The sequence below is a fragment of the Kwoniella mangroviensis genome, chromosome 2, assembly GCF_000507465.2.
Source record: "Kwoniella mangroviensis CBS 8507 chromosome 2, whole genome shotgun sequence".
Lineage (NCBI taxonomy): Eukaryota > Fungi > Basidiomycota > Tremellomycetes > Tremellales > Cryptococcaceae > Kwoniella > Kwoniella mangrovensis.
This window is the reverse complement of record NC_088828.1, coordinates 1,057,421-1,075,525: the sequence shown is the minus strand read 5'-3', so window position 1 is coordinate 1,075,525 and position 18,105 is coordinate 1,057,421. Positions and strand designations below refer to the sequence as shown.

The window sequence follows — 18,105 nt, the reverse complement described above, 5'->3', positions numbered from 1 at the left end:
CTTGCACGAAGCCTCCGCCAGCTTTGAATGGGATTCATGGATAAAGTTCATGTGAACGAGGTTCTCGATCGGTAACTCACGCTGCGTGCTTTTCTTCCCTGATTCCGTCGGCTAGACTCAATGTACAGGTGTCATTTTTGTATCTTCCAAGACTTTTCTCTCTTTTCATGCCTTCGATCATGGTCATGCATGACGTTCTTAAACCCTTTCTACCCCGCATGTGCAGTGGTGTTTGTCTGAAAGACACCATGGACGGACCGCTGGAACGGACCGTACGATCGAGGTACCCCGGTGGACTCCATTTCGTTACCCCTCTTGATATATCGTAAACACCATGGGGTATTCGAGGTGGATGTCTTTCTCTTACTTAGCAATATATAAACCTACCCCCCTGGTTTCATCGAGAATGAGCTCTTCCATTCCCCAGACACACTCATCCCAAGTTATCAATTATCGAGTGAAATTGAAGAAAGTAACTTAACTCATCAAAATGGCTACTCGACACCATCACGAGGATGCAGCGGATTTCCTCCCTGCCGATCCTATACCAGCTATCAACACGAATTTCGATAAAGATCTCGAGGCTGGTAAAGCCACTACCGAACACGTCGAGAACGCCTCTATCGCCGAGAAACAAGGTGGCGACCGAGATATCCATTATGATGGCGGTGACGATGCAGCCAAACCTCGAACTGGTCTCAGGAAGTTACTCAGACGGAACCCTTCAATGGAATTCATGAGGGAAGTGGCAGAAGCCAATGAGACTGAACTTGATCCTTATGAAGTTAAAAGGGTAGGTCATATCGCCGTGCCATCTGAACGACCATGAAATCCTCATCTGATTTTGCTTCTTAGGTCGAACGAAAGATTTACTGGCTTATCGTACCTGCCTTGTTCATCGACTACATCTTCTACTACGTTGACAAGACTACTTTGTCTTACGCTGCTGTAAGTCTGGTCACCTTTTGCTTCTCTTTGAGCTTATACTGACTGACTTTGATACAGCTGTTTGACTTCAAAAAGGATCTCCATCTCAAAGGACGCGACTACAACAATCTCTCATCCATCTTCTACATCGGTTGGCTGGTTTGGGCCATCCCAGGAAACTTGCTATTGGCGAAATTCCCTCTGGCGAAATACCTTTCCATCAACATCTTCCTCTGGGGTGTATTCTTGATGGTTCAAGCGTCATCTAAGGACAATGGCGATATGGTGGCATTCCGATTCGTGTCAGGAATGTTCGAAGCAGTTGCCGATCCATGTTTCGTCGCCATCACCGGAATGTGGTTCACTCGAAGACAACAACCTACAGTTATTGGATATTGGTACGCCGGTAATGGTGTTGGTATCGCTTTAGGTGGATTAATAGGATACGGCATCGGTCATATTGGTGGTTCCTTGGCTTCGTGGCGATACGAGTTCTTAATCATCGGAGCCGTCTGTTCACTTTGGGCTATCGTCATGGGTGTCTTGATCCCCGATGCTCCCCACACGGCTAAATGGTTGAACCGAAGAGAAGCTGTTGTGACCATGTCCAGAAAACGACACGATCACCACACCGTTGAGAAAAGACAATTGAAATGGGATCAAGTTATCGAAACTGTCAAAGATATCAAGATTTACCTCTACTTCTTCCTCGGTTTCTTCGCCAATGTGCCCAACGGTGCTACTTCAAACTTCGGTACTCTCGTCATCAAGGGGTAAGTTCAGTATCACTCTGTACGTACTGTATTCACAATACTGAATGATCGTTCTGTGTCCTTTAGATTCGGTTTCAGTACCCTCAACGTCACACTTCTACAGATCCCTTACGGAACCTTCATCGCCCTCATGATCCTCATGGCTATCTTTGTCAACCACAAGACTCACCATCTCAACATCCGAACTCTCTTGATGGCCGGTGTAACATGTTTGACCGTCATCGGCTTTGCTCTCATGGCATTCACCAAGGGTATTGCACCTCGATTGATAGGATACTACCTCACTGGATCGTCAAACGCGGTATTCGTATTGGCCCTATCTCTCGTCAGTGGTAACGTCGGAGGAACAACCAAGAAAGTCTTAGCCTCAGCTGCTATCTTCTTAGGTGTAGCCGTAGGAAACATCGTCGGACCATACTCCTTCTTGACATCGGAAGCCCCAGTCTACCGAACGGGTATCATCGTCTGTATGGCCTCTCGAGCTGCCGAAATCTTAGTGATCCTAGGATTGAGGTTCTGCTTCGTGATCCCCAACAGGAATAGGGATAAGAAGTTCAACGAAGGTGATGAAGCTTACAACCCCGATGTTCAAGTATTTGTGGATCTCACCGATAAACAAAACTTGCACTTCAGATATGTCGCTTAGGTCGACTAAGGACTCTTGGGAAACACAGGGGAAAATGATATTGGGTTATCAATTAAGGCTTGTGTGACTGTGATTCCGAGAATTGCACGAGGAGAATAAACAAGTGATGTAGGCATGTACGCGCTCGTGTGAAATATGTAGATTGTTATAGTTCCAAAGGTTCATACTTGGATATATGTACGAATGCAGTCAAAGTCAGAAATAAAATGTTCTCTTCCTTTCCTTTGGGATCGCATCGCGTCGATCTGGGCCAGGTCAGTGCTGGTAAATGCACTGTACTATGCAAGAGAAGCACGACAAGACGAATTTGTCAAAAGTTTGGATGTACCATGGATTAGTGTAAGACCTTTATTGATGGAGGATCTTCATTTACAAAGTGAATTTACAGTCATGAGCACGGACTCCTTTTCGGTGACGTCAAAAGAGGTCAATGCGATCAAAGCGATACAGAAGATGGGCACCAGCCTTATTCCTGTGTCCACTACACCGCTTTGAGACGAGCATCCAATCAGCTTCTCATTACTCCTCTACCCATTCTGACTCATCCTCATCCCCATCTCTTGGTTCATCTCCGGTCCCTCCTCTCAACAACCTCAGCAGCAGCAGATACTAATCGGAATAAGATACGGCACTATACCATGTCGGTGAGTCTGCATTACTGTACCACTAAAGACAAGTATGCTGACCACAGTACATTGAACTCACAGCTCAAACATTCGAGCAGATCCTCCGACCTTGAACAAACCGGTCAGATCAGCACCCTGCGACTACCTCTGGAGCTTATACACCGTGTTTTTTCGTGCTTCACCAAATCTGACCAAAATACTTTGGCAGTATGCTGTCGAGTGTCAAAGCAGCTCTACTTTATCGCTCTTCCCTTACTTTTCAAGAAGATGAGACTCGCTACTCCTGCTTCCTCCGGGTCTGAACTGAGATCTCCGAAGCCTGTGGATGTCTCGCAATGGAACGAACGAACGAGGAACTTGACTCGCTTCCTATCGATTCAAGCACACAATGACATATGGTGTCATTTGAGCCATACTAGACAATTGGATTTACCGAATCTGAAAATCTTGCAAATCGAAGCTGACCAACATCGTCCTTAGTCACCTGGAATCTTTCACAAGTGGTCCTCAGAAGAGCGCTACTGTCCTCTATTAAAAGCTCTTCGTCCTGAAATAATGATCATGCGAAATATCGAGCAGCAAATGTTTGAGATTCAATGCCGAGGCATACCTTCTAGAACTTTCTTAGAGGTCAGAACACTCGTCATCACTTCGTCTTCGGTCGATCCACCAAAACTTCATTTATATCAATGGCCTCCTCCAGAGTTCGTCAAGTTGGACAAAGTGATCTGGATAGTCGATCCTCAAGCATTCTACTCAGGTTCCCCTGTCTACCTGCTGTCATCTGAGCAAGTAAGTAGCTCTGCCGCTTCAACAAGGATCGGAAAGCTTCTACTCGTATCCCTTTTGGAACGTTTCAAGGATATACCCATAACGATTGTCAATTTGGGGGCAAGTCAGCAGCGCCAGTTAGGTTCTTCGGGGGTTTCTTCACCAGTTGGCTTCACCGCGGAAGAGATTCTGAGAAATAGTCTGGTACAGGCGGTGAATAACGGTAGTTGCAACATCAAGAAAGAGCAACTAAAGAAAATTGAGGGGTTGGTCGATTTTATCACTCTTGAAGAGTTTCTAGTGAAAGAGGATTGGAAAGATTGGTTCGAAAAAGAAGAAATGACGAATTGGGTTGCCATCATGAATATGCAGAAAAATTAGCAGGAAAAAAGAAGGGTGAATTTGGTTCCCGTCGACAGGTTGGCAAAACTCACTTCGAGAGTTCATCCGTATAATCTATAAGTTGCTGAAGGTGATTAGGTAGGAGAGAAGAAGCCGATGCAGTGACGGAAGTAAATCAATCTATGTATACTAAATCTCACTCAATAACCGTCAGTTTGAATGATGGGCAAATCACATCACTTATTCAGAGTACATGATGGAAGAACAGACCAATTCTCTATCGTACGCAGCCACACTACCTTCTCCCCGCGGTACACACAATCAGAAGAAGCTATATCATCAAAAGTCCTTCTCTTTCAGAGTTTCAGACCTCCTCTGGTCTACATGTGTATGTCTCTTGATATGATGGAAGTACTGTACATAGAGAGTCTCAATTATCCTTAGAACCGATCATTCCTTTGTGTAGTTAATTATGGCAATCATTGCATTCTCCTTTGTATGACCAATGAAAAATATTACAAGATAACAGAGTACTCATCACTCGCTGAAGATATCTTGCGACATTGTCGGGGCTGAGATCTCATTTCCTTCTCGTTCTACCTTGTCTTGGAGTTCTCGGGCTTCTCGCAAGGCAAGGAAGACGAGGAATCATGCGTATCTGTGGAATTACATCTCATCTACCCAACGAAGTCATCCGCGAAATTATCAACAACCTATCCTCTTTCGAGAATGAAACCCCGATAACTACCTTAGCTTCATGCTGCCTTGTTTCCAAAGTCTGTAGTGAGGTGGCTACACCACTACTTTACAGACACATCGATTTGACTTGCGATGACGATACCTCAAGAAATGGTCATCACGGTCGTCGAAAAGCAAATGGACATGAGGGTCGCAATTTCGTCCCAGCCTTTCATCAACCTCATTTCATACCTCAGCAGGTGAAATATCTTCGAAAGTACACCAAGTCTCTTACTATCAGCTATCACCACCATTCCCGATGCTCTTCCCATCCCTCATTCGACATACTCGACCTACCGAACTTGATCACCCTCCAGTTGGATCTCGGTCTCAATCATCGACCGAATCATCCCCAGCGATTCCATACAGGTCATTTACCCGATGTTCAATCTACTTTAAAACCTTGTCCAGTATTTGCCAGACTCATCCCCAAGATCCTAGTCTTCAAGAACGTATCCATTCGATTATTTGATCTCCGATTACCCGATATTCCCACAAGCATTTATGAAAAAGTCAGAACGTTAGTATTCAACTCATCATCTCATGAGAGATATCGACCTTCCACTTCACCTCTACCCTTCCACCTACCCAACTTACCCAGCATCAAAGAAGTATATTGGTTGTTTGATCCAAGTATCGATAGCAAGGCGGAAGAGCAGGTGCCAATGCATAAAGAATGGTACAAAGTCAATACACATAGTATAACCCAATTGATCCTTAGACTACTACTACCATCACCCGATGTGAGGTTTAGTATAGTCAATGTAGGTAGTACGATACTGAAAGATCCTAATAGACGATATATGTCTATTGGGGAAAGGCAGGATGATATTGAGAAGCAGTTGAGGGACAAAGTTTGGAAATTCAGTATACAAGATCCTTATTACCGGGACTGGGATAAGAATGACCTCGAAGTTCGGATGAATAATGTTAGGTTCATGGACCTGAAGTGGTTTGTAGATCATGTGGAATGGTGGGACTGGATCGAAGCAAGCGTGTTGGCAGATTGGAAGAAGGTCATGTATGGGTTGCCGAAGTGATTGATCACCGGAATTGGTATTTGAATCTTGATTCTTGCATTTTCATTAGAAGAATGATGCACATGTTGTGTGATCAATACTGTGGATTTTCCGAGTGTAGATATCTGATGTATCAAACGCTGTACATCTTACTCCCGCCCAACTTGTCCACTATCCAACTGACCCATAGCAACCCTCCATTCTTCCATCACTTTCGGATCCAACCAATCCTTCCAATCCTCTTCCTCCAGGAACTAATCTAGACTAACGAACTTGAACAACTTCTGCCTATCCTCTCCGTGATCCAAGGTGAGTTGGAAAATTCTTTCTGAACACTGTATATCCTCAGCTTTGAGATCATGGGTTCTACCAGTTTTCTTAACGTCCTTCTCGCAATGTAGACGATAATGTCGTTCAGGACCTACATACACAATCGTTATTTGAATCATGGGATATCTTGTGGATAAATCAAACATCAATTTATCCTCTATCGGGGTCCAATTACCATACTCATCAGGTTGTACTTCATCTTGATCTTGAAATACTTCAGGGTGGAAGACCCATATGACCCTCCTGAGATTGGGCAAGTTAGAGGTCGAACATAATGATATCCACTCCTACCGCATTTCAGAATTGAAGAAACGAGTAAGAGCGTTTCGACATCTAGCCATGTACGTGTTGAAATCCCATCAGATTTCATTCCCGGCCTGCGCCTTGATCGCCTTCATCTCCAAAGGCTACTATGACGATCGTTTCGCTACATTGACGGATGCAGAGTACAGCAACATAGCCGACAGAGAAATTAGCACATATTTGCAAATCCCGTCGAGATGATTCGTATTCATATCGTGTATTGATGCTATAACTTTTTGTCGTTGTTGAATACCGTAAACTGCATACTGCATAATTCCTTTCTCTCGTCAATTCTATCGACATTAGTCCATCTACATGAATTTGGAGGCCTATACACCCATGTCAAATCGTATATCAGCCATCATACCGGGCACACACGTATCTGAATGAGGTGTCGACTTACCATGCTCATCAAGCCGGATAAACCACCGGAATTACCACCACCAGTGGTCTATTTCACCTGATATCAGCCTACACTGCTCAGGTTTCGAGGACAAATTCACTTACACCCGAGAATTGGGACTTGATCAAAAGCTTCATGATAGTTTGACCGGCAGAAGTGACGGCATCTTGTTTGTTGCCTTGGGCTGCACCGCCAGATTGGTCGAAGAGCTGAAGTCGCAGAGTCAGAAAGTCAAGCGACTATACGTGTTCACGCAAAACACAACCCACCTTGGCAGCTTCTGACATAGCCATACCGATAATCTGTGGTACTCAATCAAATTAGTACAAGTGACAATGTGATAGATCCTAAAAGGTAAAGAGGTAAGACTCACCTTGGATTGCATGTCACCACCACCGCTACTCTTGGCAGCTTGGTTATCACCAGAAGTAAACGCTTTGAGAGCTTGTAAGGCAGCGGCGCTGGGAAGTGGAATGTAAGTCAGCACAAGTAGATTGCACTACAACTTGCGTATAATCATGTTATTGATGATAGTCGGAGATGTCGTTCCGATGAATAGTGGAGAGGACTGAAAGAGAATCATTTATGATTAAACTCAATCACTCACCTTCCGATGGCATTAGCGCTCATTCCACTGGCATTACCCTGTCCATAAGCTTGTTGATGTTGTTGTTGAACCTTGTCCTCGTCGACATCACCATCATCCTTGTTCATATTACCCAAGAATGACATGGCGGTGGAGAACAATGATGAGTTTTCGTTACCGTTCGAACCGTATTGGTTGGCAGCATGGACAGCGGTGTTTTCGTTGACTATCGTGCATGAAGTTGAAATTAGCAGCACATCGCGAAGATATTCAGGTTGTGACCACGATTTGACCAGAAGTGAAGTTAAAGAAAACTGACTTTGAGGTGCACCACCGAATCCACCTGAACTACCACCATAGCCAGCGCTAGCACCACCCTCACCGTGAGGTCGATTGTATTGCTCTCCACCGGTGTTACCGTAGTTGTTGCCACCGCCATAGCCACCTTGATCTCCTCCGTAGCTTCCAGGAGCTTGGTTCCCGCCATATCCGCCTTGGCCTCCTTGATTCCCACCATAACCACCTACTTGTTGATCATCACCGCCATATCCCCCTTGTTGGCCGCCGTATCCACCTTGTTGACCACCATAACCGCCTTGTTGGTTGTTGTATCCACCTTGTTGTTGCTTGTTATCATCGTCTCCGTTGACTGATCCATCCGATCATCAGCTGAAGAGGAGTGGAAGTCAGATACAATCACAGATAAAACTTACAAGCGTCTGATAGCTTTTCTTGAGCCATTTTCTTGATGAAATCCATTCTGCCTGCGATATGTTGTTTTCGTGTTATTTTGGATGTGTCGTTGTTTCTTTAAAACGTCAAGTATAAAAAGAATGATCAGATGCAGGAAGCTGTAGTAAGAGGGGTATCGGTATATATGGGGTCGTGGTATGTGGTCGTATGACGGTGATGCAGTACACATGTTACGTCACCTGATGACGATGTCTGTGGCACAAAGCATCGTACTTGCATAACGCCAAGATGAAACAGATGGGTTCATCCCATCCCAGACCGTCCTGTGGGGTGACATGACATGGACAAGCATGGGCAAGCATGAGAGAGTGATGGATGACACGAGAATGCGAGGTTTGATGTCAAGTACATAACCCCTGATGAGAGACCCCCCCATATCTGATGATTGATGATACATACACATATTCGTTAGATTAGATAAAACGATGAACGATGAATGATAAATGATGATATTTTCTACAAATAGTCCATACTCTAAACATAAAAGATGACATCCCCCATCTGATCCCCGTCTTTCTATATTGACAGCTTACTCGAATCTCGTTAAATTCATACTGTTGATCTCGTCTTTCCTCTTTTTCTCGGGTTGACACAATAGCTAAATGATCTGCCACCTAACCCAAGCTGATCACCCTTCCTCCTATGATCTAACCTTTCCACTATCGATTGATATACGATTAAACTTCTCAGGAAAAATCATTACTCTTCGCACCGCTCTTCTTCCCTTCAGGCGCATCACCACTCTTACAGGCTACGATCTTGATCTTCGGTGCTGTTACCGTTTCGGCACTACGAACGAAAGTATATTTATCAGTATAAAAGTCACTCGTGATTTCTATCCAGCTACTAATGAGGGATCGACAGGATGTGTGTATGCCCAACTCACCCTGCACCAACACCTTCCATCTTGAATTGCGGATCTTTAATGACGAATGTCCATACATCGTCACATAATCTATAAGTCGCGAGATGACCCTATCATCAAGAAGGTCATCAACACATTGCTGCCTACACGGTGTATGAGTTGGAGAAATTGAAGACTCACTTTCACGGTAGTTTTGTTCTTGACTCCTTTCTGCAGACATTCGGTCAAGGATTTATCGAACTACTCATATCACCCAAAGAAACTATTAGCTTGACACCCATGTATGGCACATGAGATGCATCACTAAGTTGAGGAGTTGGTATATGACAGATGAGACTTACCTGCTGCAACACCCTCATAGCTAGTTGAGGTGGGATATCACCCTGAGTGATCAGTTCGTCAAGAGCATCCGTAAGGGCGGTGCCGATACTGCATCACAGTCACAGATGTAAATAAGCTTGTCTCGTCTGCTAGATATCCGGCATTGCTAGTCTGAGGATAAGCAGACTTACCTTGATCCCCTATAGAATTCGTAATAACTCTGACCACCCGACATTGTAGCCTCTTCCCTTCTGGTGATTCAGAGGTTAAGATGTCGGAGGTCGATGGTATGTGATTGTGGTGATAAGCTATCGTCACCGCTCACAATCGATACTAGGACGCTATTCCTTTTGTTGTTCGAGTGATGATACTACTCTCAGCCTATAGAAGATGATTAAGTTGGTTCGTTGGAGTAAGATACCTCCAGTGCTTCATCTCCGGGTTGAGGGTTCTTTCTTGGTCATCATCTCGCAATTGACCCTTGAGTTTATATACCTTTGGCATGCAATAAGGGTGGGCTGTATAAGTTTTTTATGCGAATGTCCACGTGGCAACACAAAGAGACGCGTTTACGTGATGACAGGGAGATGCAGAGCCGTCCAAGTTGAATGACGGACGATTCAGTGATGCATAAGTTATCGAATATCAGATTCGAGTGCACACGACTGGGTCATCATTCACCTGCAGAGTGTGAAGCGAGATCGAAAAAGACCATCCCCATCGATTCTACCAACAGGAGTCTCAGCCGATTTGAATTATCCAACAACATGATCATTCCACCGACCTCTTCCTCTTCGTCGTCGACACAAAGTGAAAGTAAGAATGGTATATATCGATTGAGGAGGGGCACAAAGCAATCTGTGAGTTCACCTTTATATTTGCTATTTAGACACTACTTACCCCCACTCTCTGCCCATATGCGATACCGTCGGTGAACCCTGATTTATGAGTTGATTGAAGCAGGAGATACCACCTCTACCCCCCAATCCAACTGTACCGGATCTATCATCATTGAACGGTCCATTTCAACTGGCAGAATACCTTTCTCTGAAAATCAGGAATGATCCTCATGACGTACAGGGACTCATAGATGTCCCGGTGGGAGATAAGAGTATGGGTGGGAAAGCACCTGATAAAGATGTTGTGGGTTGATCATCCTGTTATAAGATGACAAGATATTGTATGCCCATTGAAGGAGTTACCAAACTGATTTACTTTATTCTTTTCCATGTGCTTGTTTAGTGGATTTATGAACATCTTCGGTAAGCTCCTCCCTTAGCCTCCCCAGAACAGGAAACAAGCTTACGAGTCTATACAAATGAAACAGACGATTACCCATTGATCTCACGCCACTCATCACCGCTTTACTACCCATATGTAACCGCGGGACATGTCCAGAGATGAAAGCTCATGAATGGTTGTACCTGTGTTCGGCACATGGTGGTGGAGCGGAGAGTTGTTCAGCTATAGATTACATCTTACATACGTGAGTGTGATGACATTCGACAGACAACAAGCAGATCAGCCAGCCTCATAAAGCAGTAGTTTCGGAATAGTGTTTACGGCAATGAGGGGTGATGGTAGATCGGGGTAGGAGGAGGAGGAGGAGTTGCTACTGATCATATCGTCAATCAAGAGAAGTGTAGATATACTTGCTAATATGTGATTGATGTTTGGTGAATAGTCTAGATTCCACCACAGCTTTACTCAATTCGTCCCAGAATTTCCCATCGAGGTGAGTCTACCATCTTCTCATTCGCAGTATTCCACGCCTCCCACAAGACAACTCTTCAGATCTCACTGATATCTCTTCGTTCAATGATTCATACAAGCACTCTTACCTTTATACTGATAATCTTTACTCCTATATTACAGAATGCAAATCCCTCCATCTTCCGTTTCCCACTTCCCATCCCTCTTCCGTCGACTATCGCGTATTTTCTCCCACGCATATTTCCACCATCGAGAAGCCTTCCAGCTGAACGAGAATGAAACGAGTCTATACTCAAGGTTCTTAGGCTTATGCGAGAAATTCAACTTGGTTGGTAGTTCGTTATTACCCATTCCGAGAGATGCGGTGGTATCGTCCAAAGCGAATGAAGAGAAAGATTCTTCTTCGAGTGATGAAGAAGATGAAGGGAGAGGTAGAAACGATGTTACTTATAAAGAAAAGGAAAAGAGGACACAATCATTGGATAGATCTTTACCGCCCACTACTATACAATCACCTACAAAGCCAATATCATCGCCTTCCAAACCACCTGGATCTATTCGAAACGAGACTCTTAAACCTGATCAGACGACCGAACAAGGCTATGGTACTATACGTGATAACTCCGAAGTACCCGATATACCTAAAAGTCCGTTAAAATTCGGTACAGGAAAAGGTAAAAGTACTTTAGGGAGGGGTAAACAACCTAGAGCTACGATGCATTGGGTTGATCATGCTGGTGAAGCTATACCCCCTTTACCAAGTTCTAATTCGACTTTAGAGAATACTTCTACAACTTCCACTTCACCGGGTAAGAGTGCGAATAAGAATAGAGATAGATCGGAGAGTATAGATACGGTCATTCATCTGAATGAAGAATCGGATTCAAAATCAGAAGCAACGACAAGTCAGAACGAGAGCCAAGATCAGTCTGTCACTATTCCGGATGAATTGCAAGAGGAGAATTTGGAGAATATCGAGACTCCCTTAGAGAAGGAAAGCAAACAGGAGGAATCAAGCTTAGCAGATGAGGAAAAGGTAGAAGTAGAAGAAGAAGTAAAAGAAGGAGAAGAAGAGATGGTACCGAAAGATGAGATTGAGTTACTGGAGGAGAAAGGTGAATTGAGTCCTGAGAATACGGTAGCCCCACTTGCTCCGTCCTCATCGACAGGAGTAGAATCAGAAGCGGCAGCAGGGGAACATCAACCTGGATCAGCCGAGGATGTACATGAAACAGAGTCAGAGTCAGCTCAGAGGGAGAAGGGCAAGGCAGATATCAAACCCCAAGAAGCGAATCCGGAGATAGAAGGGGAGGTCAAAGGGGAATCTCAAGAAGAAAAGAAAGATGATGATGATGATGATGAAGGAATACCCAAATCTGTCCAGAACGCTACCGAAGGGAAATCGACTTCCACATCGGTGGGAGCAGAAACGACAAAAAGTAAAAACAAAAAGAAATTATCACCTATCTCCAAACCACTCACTCCTTCGTCCTCTTCCTCGGGTACGAACGTATCTATACCTAGTCCTATCAAGGGAACGGGTAAAGGTAAATTGGTTCCAGCTGAATTATCAAGTCCTTCTCAATCGATTGTAGATACTGAAGATAAGGAGAAGAAAGACAAGGATAAATCACCAGAGGTAGTGGTCGAGAAGAAAGAATAGTATCATTCGCTTAAGGTATTGTATTTTCTCAGGTGTGTATGAAATGATGATGATAAGATCATTGCTTGGTCATTTCATGTGATAATGGATCTGTAAATTAATGTGTAAATTCAATTTCCTATCATCATGCATCTTGATACTATTTGGTTTGGTTTGGTTTGGACCACGTTACCACTCTTTAGTCTAATTATAATTTCCATCCCATGTGTTTCAAGAATTGCTAATCAAGTCTGGAAACATGATGAGCCACAACAAAATCCATTCTCTTGAGAGATAAATCGTTGGTGAATACAATGTGATACAACATCGTGGAGAATGCCTTTCAAATACATGGGTTCTAACCAATCTTATACTTCTATTCTACCTATAAAATCTCAATCTCCATTTTTCATTTCGGCTTCTTCGTCATCGTACTATAATCGATAGATTAGGGAAAGGATTCGTTTTGGCCAAAACTACCATCTGCTTCTCATGAGATATATATCCTTTCATGTAGCCCTATCATTGATGAAACAGAACAAGTCAGTAAAAGTGATTTATCTGGTTTTCATTGCTAGAAAGATGAAAAAAGGAGAAAGAAGAATCTTGTTTTGGGAGGGTACAAAATGATCCGATATGAATGTATATGAATGTATACGACCGTTAATCGGTAGAAGACTCACCCTATATATCATATTGGCTACCATACATTCCACTTCATCCGAATCTACGTCCACGCCATGTATCTTCAAAGCGATCTGGAAGGTCGTTATGGGTATCCTCGTCGATTTATCTGATGCTATCCAGCTACAATCGAGTTTAAACAAGGTGTCAGCTTGCATTCCAGATTCCATGCAAGGCAGAGATCAGACAGAAAGGATACTTCTCACATTTCCGTAATATGAGGATGAGAAGTCATGCGATAATTCGAGTGGAAATGAGAACTCACGCTTTCTTGAATAACATCCTCAATCCTCCTTCTCTAGCTCTTTCCATGACCAGGTACGTGCTCATCCCTACTAGCCGCTGTTGTGCCCAATCCAACCTCTCATCGTATTCCCTGACATCTCCTGACTTGATCGCATTGATGAACGGCAAGAAGAGTTCTTCCAATCGTGGATGCAAGGATAGTAGACGACGGGAAGGGAGGGAGCCGTGTAGTAAATGAAGAGGGATGAGGTATGTGAGAATAAGCCTATGTGTATGGGATTGTCATTAGCTCTCAACAGTCGATCGCAGATAATTAATGAAGTTTGATTTGACAGGAAGAGAAGGCAAACAAAAGGAAAAAACTCACTCTTGATTACGGTGAGCGTCGGCTGGACAATTCAGTAAAGCCCATTCTAGTTCTTCCCCGGCCTATGTATAAGGATGAGCACATGCATCAATGACGTTTGATGTGATTTGAGGGGCTCACTTTTTTGTCTTCACCGTTCAAGAACGCTAACATCCCGATGTAAAAATGCCATGTGACCTTGAGTAACCAAGCCAGAGATAAGTATCAAATCGATATAGAGTGATAGTTTCAAGATTTGATAACCCACCTGATCGTTCAATGGCGCTTCTTCGATTGGCGGGGTTTTGGAATCAGACGTTACGGCTCTTATTATATTTTTACACAAATTTGGTTTGCCAACCTATATCAAAAAGCTTCGGTTTCAGCTTTTATAGACTATGCTTCCCGTTGACGCAGATTAATCTTACAGGAATGACTGCCCATGAAGACTCACCTTGAAATAGCACTTCAGACTTAGACATGCTACGTGATATACACCATTCCGCCTTGATTCTGATCCTTTGAATGTTCTGCGAGAAATCCCCAATTAGCTTTGTTCACAAAACACGTGATTGCTACCTTCATTACTCTTTACATTGAGGATTAAAATATCATAGACGCTTACCTGTCCGTCGCACACATCGAAAAGGCTTTACTAACTGTCCTCGTACATTCTTCCAACGAAGGCATTTTACCTGTACTCGAATATGTCACTTGATCTGCCTAAATAAGTGATTATGTGAGCCAGCGGATCATATGATGTATTCCAAAATCGAGCTCACCTGCTCAGCTAGGTCCCTCAAATCTTGTAATAAAATATATAAAACTGGTAATATCCAAGCTGATTGATCTTGGAACCATCGGTAAAGCAGACTAAGCAAAGCATTCTGGTGTGTATAGCTACGATACCAATACCACAAGTCAAAGTCAGCACAGACAAGATTATTGCCAGATGAGTTTACTAACGCTTCCTGATAGTCTTTCTTGGTGTACAAGGCGTATACACATGCACAATGCCTTATGGCTATTCCATCCCATGGCTCGGGCAAGGAGTGACCAGGGTTGTTCAGACGTCTTTCCTAATAGCGTAGCGCATGAAGTCAGTACTCGATGACGAAACTGTCAGATCATATGACTCACGTCTATGTGTCCTACTGTATCTGCCAGACCCCTAGCTGTCTTGTTATGCAATGATAGTAGCCTGATTAGAGCCGCTGGTTCTTCATGATGTAATGGTTCGATGAACGAGTTGATATACTGCTGTAATTTCATGGTTGTCGATAAGGGTTTTATTGCTTCCTGCACTTGCTATGTCGGCTATCTTCGTTCGAGCAGTTTGGTATGTCGAAGGCTGCTGAAGGTGATATGTACGGATCCGAAAAGGAAGGCGAGTCAACTGTTTCTGTTTCTCGTTTGGCATCTTGGACATATGAGTACGCTCGCAGATACATCTTTACTCGTCAACAACATTCGACATTCGCGCGAGTGATGGATGATCTACCTTAATTCGGTGTACCACTTTAACCCACCCACCAATTCATATCTCGGATCCGAGCTCAAGTTTTCTCAAATTCAATTTCACCTCTGGAGTTTGGAGGTTTGTCATCGAGATGATCCAAAAGTGAACAAGCAACAGTTATAAATAGTCAGTTCCACACCTTCCTCTGGATACAGTCAAAGGTCAGACAGATCAACGTAGCTCGATTAATCATCTGGATCAGATATCACTCCTGAATCTCCCTCGCTCTGAAGTAACAGCACCTTTCCAACACAGTAAAACACAGTAGATAATCATACATCATGGCCGTCAGTAAGTCGCCTGCTCCTTGTCTCCAAGATTTACGAGTATGATCATCAACTTACACCAATCTCTTAGGAACCCAATTTGAAAACTCGACAGATATCGGAGTATTCTCCAAACTCACCAATGCGTATGTGCTTTCTTCTAAGCTTGTTTGACTTTGCTTACCTTCTCGATCTTGTATACGACTATTCCAGTTACTGTCTCACAGCTTTAGCATCATCAACCAACTTCTACTCCGTCTTTGAATCCGAACTAGCCGATGTCATCCCAATAGTCCACACCACAATCGGAGGAACACGTATAGTCGGTCGATTAACCGCTGGAAACAGACACGGTCTATTGGTTCCCTCAACAACGACAGATCAGGAATTACAACATCTTCGAAATTCCCTTCCTCCCTCTGTAGCCATACAGCGAATCGAAGAGAGGCTGAGTGCTTTGGGAAACGTAATAGCATGTAATGATTATGTCGCCTTGGTTCATCCCGATATAGATAGAGAGACGGAAGAGATTATTGCGGATACGTTGAAAGTGGAAGTTTTCAGACAGACCGTTGCTTCTAATGTGCTGGTGGGAAGTTATTGTGCTTTGTCGAACCAGGTGAGTCACCCAAGCACCTTACCTCTACATCTCCAAATTCGAGGTCGACATTGTCATAACTTATACTATCAATGGACCTACTCTTTCTCCATCCTGGATCATACATCTTATACATTTCTTAATCTCTACACCTATGGCCTCTAATGAAAGGAAGCTGACTTTCATCTTCTATCCTAACCTCAGGGAGGCCTCGTTCACCCCAAAACATCTCGATCCGAACTGGACGAATTATCATCCTTACTCCAAGTACCATTAGTAGCTGGAACAGTCAACAGAGGTTCAGAAGTCATAGGTGCAGGTCTGGTAGTTAACGATTGGTGTGCTTTCACCGGTTTGGATACTACCGCTACTGAGATCAGTGTTATCGAAGCTACTTTCCGTGAGTACAGTGGTCAACACCTCCCACCTTCCTCACTGCCCGATATCTCATTCATATTGTTCGAATGATCGTGACTTTTGCTGATTGTCATTATCGAATCGTCATTTACAGGTCTCCAAGGTCAAACTTCCGCTGCTGTCATCAATGAAATGCGTGATTCCCTTATTGACCACTACGCGTAAATCAATAGACAGAACCGATCACTTTAGATTTACTACAACTACTTTTCTCATATAGTCATGCATATTCATACATATATGGACTCATGATTCCCGTTGAGGGAACATTCGAGTAAAATACGTTATTGTCGTGTTATAATCTACACGATATACAGACATGCGTGCGTTCCTTCTATCTGACTAAATCATCCCTATCGAACCATTGTGACCAATCTTTCTCATCTTCCTCTACCCATTTCTGTAGGGATTTGAAATTGATTAATTTCCTCCTTTCCTCCTTCTTGTCCTCTTCCAAGCCATCTACCCTCATCATCCTCTCCAACTGACACCAAGTTATAATTTGGAACTCAAATAGGAAAGCGTTTTGGAACTTTACAGTCCTCGATTCAAGTGTTCCAGACGTGAGATCCTCATCCTTGAGTAGACGATAGCGATAACATCGGTCCAAGAAATCCAATTTTTGGGTTCTATCCAAAGCTGAGTAGATGCATTCCGGGTTGATATAATGAATTTCAATATCGCTTTCAGGCGATTTGAGTGGATTTAGCAGTGCGAGGTTCACCCAGTCGAATAAATTGGATTCGACGATGGTGTTAACCAATCTATCAAACATATCGAATGTTTTAATCGATTGACCACACGAAGCCGGAGCATCAATCATGGGATCGAAAACCCAATATACTCTTTTCAAGTGTTTCATCTCAGCGGTCTTGATCCAATTGCTGAAGGCGATGAAGAATATGTGTTGTTTCGGTGAACAGACTAAAACCAATGTTTCAATTTCTTCCCAAAGGCTTGAAGGTAAACCAGGTTTATCTAGTCTCAAGTCTGCTAGAACACAGTTTCGTATGATGATAGTTTTGGGTTTGAGCTTTTCCAACAGTCTACAATCCTTGCGGATATTGGATGGGTTTCGTAGAATTTCTCGAAGTGAAATATGTTATGGCTCTTCATAACCAGTTCCAAGATTTGTAAGTTGGGTAAATTGAGTCGAGTAGGTCTGTCGATCCCACACCAATCGACCGGATGATATTCCAGAGTAAACTTTTTCACCCCATTTCTCATCTTGGAGACGCTTCTCGTACAGTTGTTCAGCTTGCCGTGATCTT

At 43.5% G+C, this 18,105-nt stretch overlaps 10 protein-coding genes across 10 annotated transcripts; 6 read left to right on the top strand and 4 right to left on the bottom strand.

Annotated features, from left to right (window-relative positions):
• Window positions 1–490: 490 nt before the first annotated feature.
• I203_107259 (uncharacterized protein) lies at window positions 491–2,346 on the top strand (the record flags this gene model as incomplete). The annotated part of the gene is made up of 4 exons (XM_019145343.1): window positions 491–793; window positions 856–948; window positions 1,006–1,700; window positions 1,767–2,346. 4 exons carry the CDS (start codon window positions 491–493, stop codon window positions 2,344–2,346), a joined length of 1,671 nt encoding a protein of 556 aa, XP_019005162.1.
• Window positions 2,347–3,239: 893 nt separating this feature from the next.
• Window positions 3,240–3,452, top strand: I203_107258 (uncharacterized protein; the record flags this gene model as incomplete). The annotated part of the gene is made up of 1 exon (XM_065518156.1): window positions 3,240–3,452. The coding sequence occupies one exon, from the start codon at window positions 3,240–3,242 to the stop codon at window positions 3,450–3,452; it is 213 nt and encodes a 70-aa protein (XP_065372886.1).
• Window positions 3,453–3,533: 81 nt separating this feature from the next.
• I203_107257 (uncharacterized protein) lies at window positions 3,534–4,124 on the top strand (the record flags this gene model as incomplete). The annotated part of the gene is made up of 1 exon (XM_019145342.1): window positions 3,534–4,124. The coding sequence occupies one exon, from the start codon at window positions 3,534–3,536 to the stop codon at window positions 4,122–4,124; it is 591 nt and encodes a 196-aa protein (XP_019005161.1).
• Window positions 4,125–4,735: 611 nt separating this feature from the next.
• Window positions 4,736–5,863, top strand: I203_107256 (uncharacterized protein; the record flags this gene model as incomplete). Its single annotated transcript, XM_019145341.1, has 1 exon — window positions 4,736–5,863. The coding sequence occupies one exon, from the start codon at window positions 4,736–4,738 to the stop codon at window positions 5,861–5,863; it is 1,128 nt and encodes a 375-aa protein (XP_019005160.1).
• Window positions 5,864–6,786: 923 nt separating this feature from the next.
• Window positions 6,787–8,223, bottom strand: I203_107255 (uncharacterized protein; the record flags this gene model as incomplete). Its single annotated transcript, XM_019145340.2, has 8 exons — window positions 6,787–6,804; window positions 6,879–6,926; window positions 6,983–7,087; window positions 7,148–7,180; window positions 7,252–7,339; window positions 7,486–7,690; window positions 7,784–8,113; window positions 8,178–8,223. 8 exons carry the CDS (start codon window positions 8,221–8,223, stop codon window positions 6,787–6,789), a joined length of 873 nt encoding a protein of 290 aa, XP_019005159.2.
• Window positions 8,224–8,903: 680 nt separating this feature from the next.
• On the bottom strand, window positions 8,904–9,638 carry I203_107254 (transcription initiation factor IIA subunit 2; the record flags this gene model as incomplete). Its single annotated transcript, XM_019145339.1, has 5 exons — window positions 8,904–9,006; window positions 9,104–9,192; window positions 9,263–9,322; window positions 9,424–9,511; window positions 9,595–9,638. 5 exons carry the CDS (start codon window positions 9,636–9,638, stop codon window positions 8,904–8,906), a joined length of 384 nt encoding a protein of 127 aa, XP_019005158.1.
• A 532-nt stretch (window positions 9,639–10,170) lies between these two features.
• Window positions 10,171–12,779, top strand: I203_107253 (uncharacterized protein; the record flags this gene model as incomplete). Its single annotated transcript, XM_019145338.1, has 6 exons — window positions 10,171–10,263; window positions 10,367–10,546; window positions 10,646–10,665; window positions 10,731–10,889; window positions 11,088–11,138; window positions 11,279–12,779. 6 exons carry the CDS (start codon window positions 10,171–10,173, stop codon window positions 12,777–12,779), a joined length of 2,004 nt encoding a protein of 667 aa, XP_019005157.1.
• A 405-nt stretch (window positions 12,780–13,184) lies between these two features.
• On the bottom strand, window positions 13,185–15,306 carry I203_107252 (uncharacterized protein; the record flags this gene model as incomplete). The annotated part of the gene is made up of 11 exons (XM_019145337.1): window positions 13,185–13,277; window positions 13,442–13,565; window positions 13,708–13,953; window positions 14,056–14,117; window positions 14,176–14,232; window positions 14,303–14,395; window positions 14,489–14,564; window positions 14,660–14,757; window positions 14,817–14,934; window positions 15,001–15,113; window positions 15,175–15,306. 11 exons carry the CDS (start codon window positions 15,304–15,306, stop codon window positions 13,185–13,187), a joined length of 1,212 nt encoding a protein of 403 aa, XP_019005156.1.
• Window positions 15,307–15,834: 528 nt separating this feature from the next.
• On the top strand, window positions 15,835–16,999 carry I203_107251 (eukaryotic translation initiation factor 6; the record flags this gene model as incomplete). The annotated part of the gene is made up of 5 exons (XM_019145336.1): window positions 15,835–15,844; window positions 15,911–15,965; window positions 16,033–16,438; window positions 16,622–16,817; window positions 16,929–16,999. 5 exons carry the CDS (start codon window positions 15,835–15,837, stop codon window positions 16,997–16,999), a joined length of 738 nt encoding a protein of 245 aa, XP_019005155.1.
• Window positions 17,000–17,168: 169 nt separating this feature from the next.
• On the bottom strand, window positions 17,169–18,061 carry I203_107250 (uncharacterized protein; the record flags this gene model as incomplete). The annotated part of the gene is made up of 2 exons (XM_019145335.1): window positions 17,169–17,867; window positions 17,954–18,061. 2 exons carry the CDS (start codon window positions 18,059–18,061, stop codon window positions 17,169–17,171), a joined length of 807 nt encoding a protein of 268 aa, XP_019005154.1.
• Between the last annotated feature and the right edge of the window lie 44 nt (window positions 18,062–18,105).